The sequence below is a fragment of the Helianthus annuus genome, chromosome 9 (genome assembly GCF_002127325.2).
Source record: "Helianthus annuus cultivar XRQ/B chromosome 9, HanXRQr2.0-SUNRISE, whole genome shotgun sequence".
Classification (NCBI taxonomy): Eukaryota; Viridiplantae; Streptophyta; class Magnoliopsida; order Asterales; family Asteraceae; genus Helianthus; species Helianthus annuus.
Window position 1 is genome coordinate 17,323,021 of NC_035441.2, and position 14,405 is coordinate 17,337,425.

The 14,405-nt window shown below is 39.4% G+C and overlaps 1 protein-coding gene across 1 annotated transcript; it reads left to right on the plus strand.

Annotated features, from left to right (window-relative positions):
- The first annotated feature begins 2,884 nt into the window (after nt 1–2,884).
- On the plus strand, nt 2,885–5,366 carry LOC110874141 (serine/threonine-protein phosphatase 7 long form homolog). Its single transcript, XM_022123013.2, has 4 exons — nt 2,885–3,883; nt 3,968–4,055; nt 4,134–4,580; nt 4,659–5,366. The coding sequence occupies exons 1-4, from the start codon at nt 2,898–2,900 to the stop codon at nt 5,334–5,336; spliced, it is 2,199 nt and encodes a 732-aa protein (XP_021978705.2). The 5' UTR covers nt 2,885–2,897; the 3' UTR covers nt 5,337–5,366.
- Nucleotides 5,367–14,405: the final 9,039 nt, after the last annotated feature.

A 14,405-nucleotide genomic window follows, 5' to 3' on the forward strand; every position in this document is an offset into this window, starting at 1 on the left:
AAAGACAAAGAAAAAAGAATATAAAAGCCACTAAAATAAAAAAAACTATAAAAACCAAAAGAAAAAAAACACAAAGCCCCTTCATCATTTGTTATTTATATAAATACGAATATTAATAATATTAAAAACAATATTAATAAGTATAATATTAACAGTTATATAATTTTAACAACAATACGAATATTAATAATAATAATAATAAAACATATTTTAACAACAATATGAATATAATAATAATAATAATAACAATAACAACAATAATAATAACAATAATAATAACAACAATAACAATAACAATAACAATAACAATAATAACAACAACAATAATAATAACGACAATAATAATAATAATAATAACAACAATAATAATACTATTAGTAATTAATAATAACATAACAATAACGATAACGATGACGATAACGATAACGACGACGACGACAATAATAATAATAATATTGACAATAGTTATATAATTTTAACAATAATAATAATTATAATAATTTTAACAATAATAATTATAATAATTTTAACAATAATTATAATGTTGACAATAGTTATATAATTTTAACAATAATAATAATTATAATAGTTTTAACAACAATAATAATTATTATAATATTAAGAATTATAACAAAAATACGAATATTAACAATAACAATATTATTTTAACAATAATATTAATAATAACAATAACAATATAATTTTAACAATAATAATAATTATTATAAGAATAATACAAATATTAATGTGATACCTCCTGTATTTGAAAAGATTGCCCGGGGTAGATGGTTCATAATCATCTTACGAGGCTTATAACCGTATCCACCGTATCCTCCGTATCCACCGTATCCTCCGTATCCACCATATCCTCCGTATCTATCCGAACTATCTTGCTGCACGTAAGAAACTTCACCCCGTATCCGTAACCCGGATACGATTGTTGCGTCGGGTAATATGATTCATCAACAGGTGCATTCCCAGGACCGTATCCTACGTATCTATCCAGATTACCTTGTTGCATGTACGAAGATTCCTACACGTGTCCGTAAGCCGGATACACTTGAAGCGCCGTGTAATATGGTTCATCAATAGGTGGAGTCAGAGTCTGGTTCAAGTCTGGCAACTGTATTTTTTATCAACAGGGACGCCAGACACAACCTCCTCCTCCTCATTAGCGTCATTTACTCCCCATGCATCGTTAGCATAGTGATTAAGGAAATAATTCTCGTCCCAAAATGATGACATTTTAACAATATTGGAAATGAATGTATACAGAGGAATTGAAAGGAATTGAAATTGTTTTTGATACAGAGGAATTGAAAGGAATCGAAGCTGTGTTTAAAGTCGTAGGCAGAGATGGATATACAAAGGAATTGAAAGGAATCGAAGGTGTGTTTAAAGTCGTAGGCAGAGATGGATGTCTAAATACACTTTTGAATTCACAATCATACGCTTTGTATAGCTCTATGCTCTGCGTATAGCTTTATTCACGTGCCTAGACAACATCGTATCAGTGTCAAATCTGTCTGACATACGTTGCATACAGGTCTATACGCTACGTGTCACTTTATGTACATACGCAGCGTATAGGTGCGTATAGATCTATACTCAACGTATGTCAGACTGATTTGAAATGATACTAGGTTTGACTGTTTGGTCGTGTACCTACCCCTTACCTACGCTCCATATAGACCTATACGCTTCGTAGAAGGCCGGGTAACTCTATACTTATACACAGTGTAGGTAAATCCTAAATGTGTAGATAGCCAACCAAGGTATAGAGATACTTATGGCCTAAATTAATTAACATTAACTTCTTTTCCTTTGTTTTGACGGAAGCACTGCCCTAGTAATAAAGCAAAATAACTTCAATAAAATATACCAGCCTTGTTTTGACCCAGTGGCTTTGATTTCCAGTGGCTTTGATATAAATCTACAAAAATTAACGTAATACAGAATACATTAACTTCATAATCAACACATTAACAGAATACAATGGTTTGAATACACACACAATACAGTTTCTACAAAATACAACATTCATATTTTACACAAGAAGATCCATAAACTAACAGCAATAGTATGGCAAACTTACTAAAGGTGTATCACCCTAATTAAATGCTTACAAACATACAACATGCAAGTGTAACTTTAACTGAATACGTGAATCAAATCCACCATCAGGTTGTATGTACTAAATTAACGGGTTTAAAACTTACCATATTAGCGAGGAGGATGGACGAATTGGAATTTTTGGCATAAATAAGTGACCTACAAAAAAAAAGAGTGCTATTAGGTGCATTTGGAAAAAAATTTCAGAATTAGGTAGGTTGTGAACTGGATCCGCGACCTTCTCTCCATTTTCTGCAAAAGTAAATGGTCTCCTGCAAAAGCTGAATTTGTCTGCAAAAGTCTGGAACTGAAACTGCGACCTTGTGAAGGTCGTGAATCCATTTGTAAACCTTGCAGAAGGTCGTGAATCCATTTAAAAACCTTGCAGAAGGTCGCGAATCCATTTAAAAACCTTGCAGAAGGTCGTGAATCCATTTGTAAACCTTGCAGAAGGTCGCGAATCCATTTAAAAACCTTGCAGAAGGTCGCGAATCCATGTTCCAAGCTTATTAAAGGTGGCAGATTTGAACCACAACCATATTTTTTTGTCTCGCAGATCCATGCATTGCAGATTATTTAATAACAATGTGCAGAATTAATAAAGTTTTCGGAAGCTAGTGAATTTATTGCATTTTTGTCCCATTCTTGCATGATATGTGAGTGGTATTGGTTTTGTGATAAGACTTGACCATGGTGCTGAAGTGATTAGAAATAAAACCTGCACATATGAATAGTTGTGTGTAAGAGAATCATACTGTAGTGTAAGGAAAACTTCTGCAAAGACAATGAATTCGAAAATTGAGGCAGCTGGTGAGGTATTTACATATGAACATAAACCTAAGGAGTTGAGCAACATTTCCAATATCAAAGTCAATCCTTTCATTAAGAAAAAAAATTCAGTCAAGTGTTATAAGCCGAAGATGAATTTTGAATGTCATCCTGGTCCGATGAATGCATCGGTGTTGTTCTTGGGTAACAATCACCGTGCGTTTGAGGTGTTTAAAAATCCTACACCTTATGATAACCCATTAGATGTTAGACGATCTGATCGATCGTTCTGGCAACATATCAAAGATAATCCGGTTAGTGGAAGGGTAGAAGCTTTAATACATGCAGCAGGTTTCAGCGGGATACTGCAATGTGGGTACAAGTATCTTGACCACGCGTTAATAACTTCGTTGGTTGAGAGATGGAGGCCAGAAACTCACACGTTTCACCTTCCTTTTGGAGAAACGACCGTGACATTACAGGATGTCAACGTGTTATGGGGGCTACCGATAGATGGGTTGCCTATTTCTGGGGCTGACAATGGTATGACGATGTATGCTGTACGCGACAAGTGTCAAACGGTGTTGGGGTTTACCCCTGAAGAAGCTTTTGTGAAGGGCAAAAGGGTTAGGTCCGCCCGAGTTTTAGCACAAATCACGTCAACCAATTTTTCTGAAAATGAAGCATCAGATGAAGATTGCATTTTTCGTGCACGTCAAATAATATTTTATTTGATAGGGTGCACAATCTTTCCTAATAATGCAAACAACCTGATTGATGTCAAATTTTTAGATTTTCTGGTAGACTTGCCCGCATGTTCGGGATATAGTTGGGGAGGGGCTGTGTTAGCTCTCCTTTACAAAAACCTTTGTATGGCTACAGCACCTAATGCTATAGCCATTACTGGCCCAGTAGCGCTTCTACAAGTGTGGGCTTGGGAGAGGTTTCGCTGTTTTGCTCCAGCTGTTGCCCGGTTCCAGTACAATGCCCCGTTAGCTGCTCGGTAGTGTGAATTGTAAATAATGAAATTTATTATTTTTTATATATATACCTGAATTATGTTAATTTTTTTAATTTATCCTTTTAGGTGGAAGGGAAGCTTAACGTGTACAGATGTTTCCACACATTGTCTGAGAACATATAGATCTCAGCTGCAATCAATGACCGAGGCAACGGTATGGTTGTTAGTTGTTGACATATAAAATTTAAGTTTGTTTGAAAAGGTTTTAATGAATGAATTTTTTTTGTTGCAGTTTAATTGGAGGCCATACGACGACATTCTCGGTACACTCCCCGATATATGTCGGAGTGGTATGGCAATTTGGCGGAGTTGTTGCCCTTTGCTATGCTACGCGGTTGTCGAGCATCACTATCCTCAACGAGTGATGAGACAGTTTGGCATGTTCCAGTACATACCTAACCCAATTGCCATAGATCATAATGAGCATGCCAGACTTCATGCCATGAACCGGAGTGGGAAAACCGGCTGGAACTGGTTAAGTCGTCACGCACCGTATGTTAGTCAGTGGGAGGCACGTCATCAAAACTTGGTGACGGGGGAACTCACGACATCTGTTGGAGTTTCCAACGATTACATGTCGTGGTACATGCAACATACGGTGTTATATGTGTCTAACCCACAGTTGTCAGCTGGCCATACGAGCGGATTTCAAGACGAAGGAGCGAGGGTCCAAATGATGGTATTTACAAGTGTAAATTTATTGAAAGCATCCATTCTTATTTTTATTAAAAAATTAATTATTAATTTATTTTTGCAGTCGGAGACGATGGGTCTAATTCACCGATCTGAAGATGTGGACTTTATTCATGGTGCGGCTTATCGGGCCCTTGAGATGTCTAACGTACCACAATACACACAATATCCGACTCATCTGTCACAGGAGCCGGTGGACCTTGTTTCGTATCCTCGTACACAGAGGTTAGGTAGGCAACGACGTCGTGCTCGTGGTGGTAGAAACGTTGAAGAGGCCGGGCCATCAAATTGGGTCCCAAATTTCGAAACAGGGGGGGGGTCCGGATCCGGTGGTAACGAAGATTTAAACATTGCGGTAAACCTTGGTAATACTGATACGGGTGCATCATGGCAGTCGGCGTTGGCTACGGCATGCTCCGAGGGTTTTGACGTGGGTATGTTATTAAACCCCCAACCAAATGATATGGGTCACAACAATCAGTTTGTAGACCCGAACATAAGTCAGGCGGGGTTCTTTAGCCCCTCGTCCCATATGATGGACCCCAACACTAGTCTGGCAGGGTTTGTTACCCCCGCGTCACAGATGATAACATTTATGCCGGAGAACCAAACAGACTATCATTATTGGGCCGCAAACCAAAGTAACGAAGATCACCGGAACCGTTATGCAGATGTTGAACCAAACCCCTTAGACTGGAGTCTCGACTTGAATCTGTTTCCACCACCACCGAATGACCCGTAGAGTGTAATACGTTGTGAATAAAATGTATTGTGTAATAAACTGTGAAATAAATATATTGTTGTTTTTGGTTTTGTTTTTTTTATGTCTATTATTAATTTTTTTTCAAAGTAAGGCCATGGTAAAAAAACACATAATGATGTATTTATATTTGTATGTCATTAAGGGTATAAAGGACATTTCACAATTTTAAAGTGTTAAGCATTTTTCTCAAAAAGAAAAAATATTATTATCTCAATTTCTACCCACTATAAATACCCCTACCATAGTGGAGTGAGAATTCCACAAAAACCACAACCACCTTCATGGCTAACCCAGGTGACAAACAAGTAGCTGATGTGGTGCAGCGAAAGTCATTTTCGATTCTAAACAAGTTAAGACGTCCAACGGCTGGTTCTAGCACTTCGTCTTTTCCAAAGCCGACCGAAGTCGTGGTAAATAACCATGGGTCGTCTGCTCAGATGAGTAAACCTGGTGGCAGCCCTCCAGAAAGAAAAAAATTACAATTTCCAACCGAAAATTCAGAAAATTGGTCAAGGGATGCTGTTGAGTTTTACCTAAACGGGGATTCCCCTTTTTGTTATTCTCGCTTTTTAGGGGAAATACAGCTACCTACAAGCTTTTGGGGTAGCCTACTAGGCTACGAATCTAGCTCATGCCTAAATGACATTGTAAACCCAATCCTTCCATTATTAAATTATGATTATACAAATAAATGATTAGATATATATTTTCTTTATGGCAGCATGTTCAAGCGTGGACGCTAAGGCTTATGCGGCTTCGACAATCTAAACTTTTAAAAGACCCGTCAAGGAAATTGCGTTGGACGGTATTACCTCCGCAATTTTATGAAGACGTGTGTTATACGAAGGATTGTTTAAGAGCGGTAGACATGGCGGGAAAGAAGGAACCGTACCCTCCATTTTGGGAGGTTGATTATTTGTATATTCCGATATGGATTAAGCAGGAGGACTGGTTACTATTCCGTGTTGATCTGTTTAACATGGAAATAACACAATATTGGACTGACAAAAGATGGGGAAATGAAAAAAGACGGCTGGTTGAACACGTGATGGACATTTTTCCAATTTTCTTCAAGCATTTTCTGGACCAAATCCAATATTGGCGAAACTCGAGATACTGCACAAAGAAAAAAGTTTCTTTTCGTTATGTTCAAGACGGTGTGCCTCAGGACAATGGTAACATTGCTAATTCAGGGGTGCTTGTCTGTATGATGATGGACAACCTTGTAAGAGGCAAGTCGCTCATTGATGAAACTGACGTAGAGGAGAGTTGTACCAACTATCGTCGCCACATGGCTAACGAGCTTTATAGATGGCGTTGTATGTAGGATTAATGTTTTTGTTGTTTATGAATTGTGCTTTCGTAGTTTCTTTATAATAAACAATTTAATGTTTAGTAATATTCCGACCTATTATGCTTTTTGTCAAAAAGGGCCCAACCATGCGGTTTTTAGGTCCGTTATCTCACCGGTGTGTCCAACTTCGCCGTCACCGGGTTTGTTCGTGTCGTCTGCTAGGGTGAATAAGGGGTTGGGGCATTCGCGTTGTCTCGCCGGAGGTCGTATCTTCTCGTTATGAGTGGTGGAAAACGGCCAGAAGGGCATTTTTGGCCTTTTGTCAAAAAGGGGCAGAAAGGCCCAACCATGCTGTTTTTAGGTCCGTTATCTCACCGGTGTGTCCAACTTCGCCGTCACCGGGTTTGTTCGTGTCGTCTGCTAGGGTGAATAAGGGGTTGGGGCATTCGCGTTGTCTCGCCGGAGGTCGTATCTTCTCGTTATGAGTGGTGGAAAACGGCCAGAAGGGCATTTTTGGCCTTTTGTCAAAAAGGGGCAGAAAGGCCCAACCATATTGGTCGACAACCAAACCCTAACAGTGTGCTCCCCTCCACTGAACACCTGCATGCCCCTCCCAGACCTTCACCCCTCAACCAACATCCTCGCCCACCACCATATGTTGAACATCCAAATCCTTGGATTGTGCAGAACCCTAACACTGCATCGCCAAGGGTTATAGATCCATACCCGGTATGTAGGTTTGGATGCATCTACCATAGCATGTGCTACCACCAATACGACAGTGATCGTGACTCTAATGCGTTATCAGATGATGCCGTCGTTAGTGATGATCCATGGGAACAATATAACAACTTTGACAGCGACTCTGATACATCCTTTTGATTCCAGATGATGCCGTCGTTAGTGAGTTAGGGGTTCCTGTATTGGTAGATGTGTTGTGTGTTCGTGAATTCTCCTAAAATAAACCACGTAATGTACTTTGATGTTTTTATTTAGTGTTTTGTGTTTGTGAATTTTCTTAAATTAATAGTCGTAACCGCTCATTTTTTTGGAACACATGTCTTAATTGTTAAATTACACCACCAATTGACAATTCAAACAGAAATACCAAACACAAAACATAGGAGGATACACCAAACAGTTAACATTAAAACCACAAAAAGATACTAACTTAACGTCGGCCACAGGTCTTCCTGTTGTGACCGGTTTCTCCGCATCTGCTACATCGACGTGCCTGGGGTTCATCGTGGTAGTTAACATCCATCTCGTTTTGAATTCTTCTTGAACGAACCCTGCCACGATGTGTTGTGACCCTCGAAGGGTCCCCTTGAATTGTCCAGTCCGCTTCTTCCCACTCATCTTTGTGTCCCAGGGTGAAAAAATGACCGCTATACTGTTCCTGATATGTGGTGGTGTGGAATATGGAGTGGGTAACGTCATGTGGTTGCTCACCCCTCCAAGCGCAAACAGCGATAGCATGGGAACAGGGGAATCTAAGCATTTGCCATTTCCCGCATGAGCATCGGTGGCGTCTGTATTCAACGGTGTACTCGTTTCCACCGTCATCATTGTTTTCTTCCCTTGAAACCACCGCGTAACGACCTTCTCTGACATCGTAGACGGAAACTTCATGTTGCATGGCCACTGAATGCAACTTGTTATACCTGGACCAAATTCTAGGGGGTAGAGGGGTATTGCAGCTTTGGGCCATCTGCGCGTGGCGAGCATACTCTGATACATCCTTGGTGAACGTATAATGAATTAAGGCTTTTACTGGCAGGAGTCTTGCTTCCCGTAAGACATTATTCATAGACTCAGATATGTTCGTCGTAAGGTTACCCCAACGACGGTTTCCGCGGTCATGAACAATAGTCCACTTGCTTTTGTCGATGTCGTTCAGGTAGTTCCAAGCAGCCTGATTTAACATCTGCATTTCCCTAACAGCCCAAAGATACTTTCTTCTCTGACTTGTGCTCCCGATCATCCAACACAGCTTCCTAAGAGATTTGGTCTTGAACCTACCACTAAAATTGCTTCTGACATGCCGAAGACAATAACGGTGGTAGGCGTTTGGTTCCCTCCAATCTAGAAGGTTCTCCATCGCATTAATTATCCCTGCATGACGGTCTGATAGAACACAAATTCTACTGTTACAGTCTTTGGTGACATATTCTCTCAAATTTTGGAAAAACCAACACCAACTATGAACCGTCTCTTCGTCAACTAGCGCGTACGCCACTGGCATTATGTAGTTGTTGGCGTTTTTGGTTACCGCAACCAACAGCTTACCACGGTACCCTCCTTTCAAGTGTGTGCCATCCACAGAGATGACAGGTTGGCAAAGATGAAACGCGCGAATAGAAGGACCAAATGCCCAAAAAACATATTTGAATGTTGGATTTCCTGGAGCCGAGTGCGGGTGATGAAACCATGAAACAACCGTTCCAGGGTTTCGAGACTGAAGCCGTAACACGTACTTTGGCAGCTCCTGAAAGTTGCTTTCCCAGGTTCCATATATCCTCTCAATTGCTTTTCTTCGTCCACGCCACGCTTTCGTATACGTAACATCGACAGACATCGCTTGCTTTATATGCGTCCTGATGTGTTTCACCTTCAACGCAATGTCTGTACGAATTTGAGGTAGGATGTGTGCAGCGATATCCTTAGATCTAAGGCACCTGTTGTTGTTGCGTACCACCGTGGAATAACAAGTGTGGGCAGGCGCCCAGTTGGTAATTTGCCAAAGGTGTTGGTGTTTCTGTTTTGATGCCGTTGCACGCCATTCACACAAAGGGGCATGAGGGAAAGGGTTTTTAAATTTTTTGTTTCTGGTGTAGCATTTAACTTTGTATAAAGTTGGTTTGCTATCCATCACAAATATTTCCCTTCCACGGCGAATGTTCCATTCTCGGATAGCAAGGTCCACCTCCTGTTTTGACTTGAAATACATGCCGAGACGTATATGTTTTACTTTTGGATTCCATACGTCCATCACATTATCTTCATAATCCGGACACATGTAATCCCTAAGTTCCTCGTCGTCGTCTGGGTCGTCATGTGTCGCTGGAATGATAGGCAGCGGCTGAGCCAGGGTCAACTCAGTGTGTTGGTTGACTGCAGCCTCGTCGTCAGAAGTACCATCGTCGGATGGTGGTGCCTCTTCACTTTCAGAACTTTCTTCGGTGCTGCAACTTTCAGAATCATCAAAACCGTCATTATTGTTGCCACCCACCAGAAACTGGGAGGACGGTCCTACTATGTTATCAACAGAAGGCATCAAGTGGTGTTCTTGAGTTGTTTGCCCGTATCCCTCGTCATCTTCATCAGAATCTTGGGTGTCAACAACATTACGTTGGGTAATGTCATGCAGAAGGTTTGTGAAACTGAAGTGTTGGACAGGATTGACTGCCTCCCACTGAACATAGATCTCGGCAATGAAGTTGGTTTCCGATACTTGGGCTAAATAGTTCATTGTTTCAACTCCATCATCGTTGAATATTTTTGTTGTCTGAGATATGCCCTGAAACGTGTACCCTAGTAACAATGAAAGGCGCACCGATTCTTTCTGAAGTTGAACATGATTACAGATTGAATCCACCAATTCGTCATACGACGATTTATGTCGCATAAGGAAAGAGGTTGTTAGCATGGATTGGTCAAACTGAACAGCCCCGTTAACAAAGGAAAACACACCGCCCCAATATAGTCTTACGAGGTATGGCCGAAAAGAATCCATGAACTAACAAAGTGAAATGTTAATATATGATAAAGATGAGTGGGTTGTGTAAGCTGGATTTGGTTTGTTAGGAAATGTTAAGAACTCAGTGGGTTGTGTAATGGGTGGAGAAGCTAATACAACCAGTATTTATAGTGTTTGAGTAACAAGATAGTTGGTGGAGCCCACCATTTTGCTGGATGAATAGACAAATAATAATATTTTTTTTAAAATTCTAATAAGTAAAAATGGTGGCAGTTCTCTTATAACGATTTTTAATACATTGAACTTAGTGGGATTTTATTATTCATTTGAAATTAAAGTTACAACAAAGCATGATACAAACCCAAATATAAAAAAGTTTACAACATTACAATAGGATCCATCAAACACTCAAATTACATAAATGTAGTACTATTTTAACAAATCATTTCTAATTGCAAGACTGTTTGTCGGGCTTCCAATTAGAAGTAAATTACAATGAATCCCGTCCCATTTCTTCTTATATCGAGCTTCCTGATGCAACTTTTTATGTGAAGGAAATGAGAGGTCGATGGAGGAGGGTCTTCATGGGGTTGATTCCCCCACCAAAACTGGAAGAATAATTTACTGGAGGAGGTGGTAGATGACACAGACATCAATTTCTGCTAAATGCAGAAATACAATGTTCACTGCGTACTATTTTAACAAATCATTTCTAATTGCAAGACTGTTTGTCGGGCTTCCAATTAGAACATAAATACAGTGAATTTTAACCCGACCCATTTCTTCATATATTGAGCTTCCTGATGCAACTTTTTCTGCGACAGGAAATGAGAGGTCGAAGGTTAAGGATGCTAAAATTTCTGCAACCTCGGTGATGTTCGGCGAACAACATTACAATAGGATCTAAATCTCATACCGAAAACGGGGCTGATGCCCCCACCAGAAGTTGCAGAATAATTTACGGGAGGAGGTGGTAGATGATAAACACCTCAGCGTCTGCTAAGTCTTTCATAAGACTCAATAGCGGACGTTGATGCATCCACAGCAGCAGATTTTGTTATCCTCGTACACGTTACGGGAGGAGATGGTAGATGAGAATAATCTTTCTCATCCACACAACATCTTCCCAACACGTATACGAAAATTAAAACTGAGAAAAACATCATGACGAATGATCCAAGAGAATCATCATACATTGACCGAATTTTCCAATCAGAAGACATTTTTTAATAAAGAACATCATACACGCAGAATTTAAATTTCAAAAGTAATTTTTTTAAACAAACACAGTATGAATTTGGTGTGCATCTGTTATGTGTGGTTGGGTTATAAATTTCGATTTTCAGAACACATTTAATATCATTCTACGAGCTTCATAAGCTTGTGAGACAAAACAGAGACCTTTAACAAGGTAGTGGTATCAATTCGAGACCTTTAACAAGGTTGGAACATGGATCTGCGACCTTTAATAAGGTTGGAACATGGATCTGAGACCTTTAGCAAGGTTTAGAAATGGATTCGCGACCTTTAATAAGGTTGGCACATGGATTCACGACCTTTAATAACATTGATATATGGATTCGCGACCTTCTGAACGTTGTTAATTGAATTCACGACCTTCCGGGAAGATTGCTAGATGGATTCACGACCTTCACAAGGTCGCAGTTTCAGTTCCAGACTTTTGCAGACAAATTCAGCTTTTGCAGGAGACCATTTACTTTTGCAGAAAATGGAGAGAAGGTCGCGGATCAAGTTCACAACCTACCTAATTCTGAAATTATTTTCAAAAACCACCTAATAGCACTCTTTTATTTTGTAGGTCACTTATTTATGCCAAAAATTCGACGAATTGAACGTTTTTCACTTAGATTTTGTGGATTTGTGTTCTTATTAACATAGATGGAGACTTATGAACAGTGTAAAGTAGACGTACATCAGAGCAAATTCATAAAAGATTCGCTATTTTCACAGTTGGGGGTCCCATGTTTCTTTTTGAAACAACCATCGTACATGCTGATACTTAAAACAGCAAAAGACAACACACAAGGCTACAAATTCAAACAAGACATTTCAAAATTACACCACGCCCAATGCACAGACTTTGAACTTTTGCAGGATGTTTAAACCAAAGGAATCCGAGATGTTTTATCTCTTCTTAATGCCGACTATATGTCTTACGGTTTCTTAAGGCTTTGGTTATCCACACATTCCCATTTTATTTATGCATTCTTGAAACCCTATAGGAATCTTATAAGGCAATACGGTTCCTCTAGGTACAGACGTATTGATTTTTACGCTTCCTATAGTGTACTTGAGGTACAAACTTTTTAGATCACCAATGATTAGGGAACCGGGAGAATCATATAGGGCAATGCGTTTCCTGAAGCAATTTTTATTTCAAGAGCAGCATATAGTTGTTAGTATCTTTTTAGACTTTTTTTTAATTCATCAAGTTAGTTTTTTTGTTATAAAATTATGTTGGCTTTTTGTTATAAATTTTATAAAAGACAAATTAAGCAAACCAAACACAAATTAAGCAAACCAAATTAAACAGATATTATAAATACTGAAAATTGGATTGTACATACATCAAGACATAAATATTAAATTATCCGTAGTACAATATTGTGTCAAAATAAAAATAACATAACCACTATCATCATCAATCATAGTCAGATTTAGCGAGCTCGTCCTCCGTAAAGTTCGGATCACGCCTAGTAGAGGGTGACGGGCTATGCAGCGTATGGGAAGTGTCTTGAGCCTATAAATAATTTAAACAAAATACTCATTATATAACATTAAAATAATTCATAGACCGAAATAAAAATAAAATAACATACTTGCATGGAAAGGCCGGACAGAGGAAAGAGAGGCATAGTCTTGCTGGACAAAGAAAAATGCAGCATGGAAAGTTTGGGTTGAGTATAGGAGGGGTCGGAAGCCTATATGAATTTAAAAAAAAATACCCATTACATAACATTAAATTTCTCGTAGATAAAAGCTAAATGAAATAAAAATAAAATAACATACATGCATGGACGGGATGAGCTGAGTAAAGATCGGCAAGGATGTGATGGGCTGGGTAAAGGATGGTGATGTGTGTAAAAGGCAACATATATATTACATTAAATGAGGCATAAAACTAACCCTTTTTAGTACTAATGTTGGAAAAAATGTGTTTGTCTTCCTTTTGAATTTACAGGACCAAATGAGCTTAAACGAGCAAAAAGAACAAATAAATTGCAAAAACCAACATAAATACAAATAAAAGGAATAAACATGACATGCCCGACCCCTCGGCAGCATCCCCAAGAGCAAAAACAAGAAATAGAAGGCTTACCACGGCCCGTGCCCACCGGACAGTGGGGCGTGGTCAGATGGGGGCGTGCCCAGCTCAGCACGGGGCGTGATCAACGCTAAGATTCGCAGAATCTTGGTAGTACAGATACGCTTCTGCACACGGGGCCGTGCCCACTTGACACGGGCCGTGTTGAGCCCTATGCTGACAAATGAAATTAACGAAGGAAGAGGATGGCCACGGGGGCGTGTCCGCTGGATACGGCGCCGTTGCCAGGCTTCTGTTCAAGCTATAAATAGGGGTGATTGGTTCACTTCAAATGCATCCTTTGGCAAACCACCTCTATCCCACTTTACCACCACTACACCACCAACACCCACCACCATCATCCATCATCCACCTTTAGAGTGTGTAGTAGTCTCTGGATCTAAGATTGATAGTAAGAGCCTTTGTCAATCAAAGGCCATGTTTGGCTAAGTCTCTTACATCACTTAGTGAAGACAAGTATTTAGTGTATTACTCTTGATTTTTAATCTTTTCGCACTTTTTATTTGGTTTTGTATTAATGACTTTAATAACTAGTTTCTTATGTTGAAGGTGAAACTTCTTTATCATTTGTCTATCGTGTCTTGACATTACTTTACTGTCTATATAAAGTAAAAGATTTACATCATTCATATCTCTACGATCTATATTGAGATATGTTGGCTACCTGGTCGGGGATTAAGGGAATGGTTTAGTAAGGTTCTTGCCTTG

Excerpts from the sequence above, each read along its gene's own strand:
- LOC110874141 (XM_022123013.2), top strand. The coding sequence starts at position 2,898 with ATGAATTCGAAAATTGAGGCAGCTGGTGAGGTATTTACATATGAACAT. Across the intron at positions 3,884-3,967 it reads AATGCCCCGTTAGCTGCTCG|GTGGAAGGGAAGCTTAACGT; the intron begins GTAGTGTGAATT and ends TTATCCTTTTAG. Across the intron at positions 4,056-4,133 it reads AATCAATGACCGAGGCAACG|TTTAATTGGAGGCCATACGA; the intron begins GTATGGTTGTTA and ends TTTTTGTTGCAG.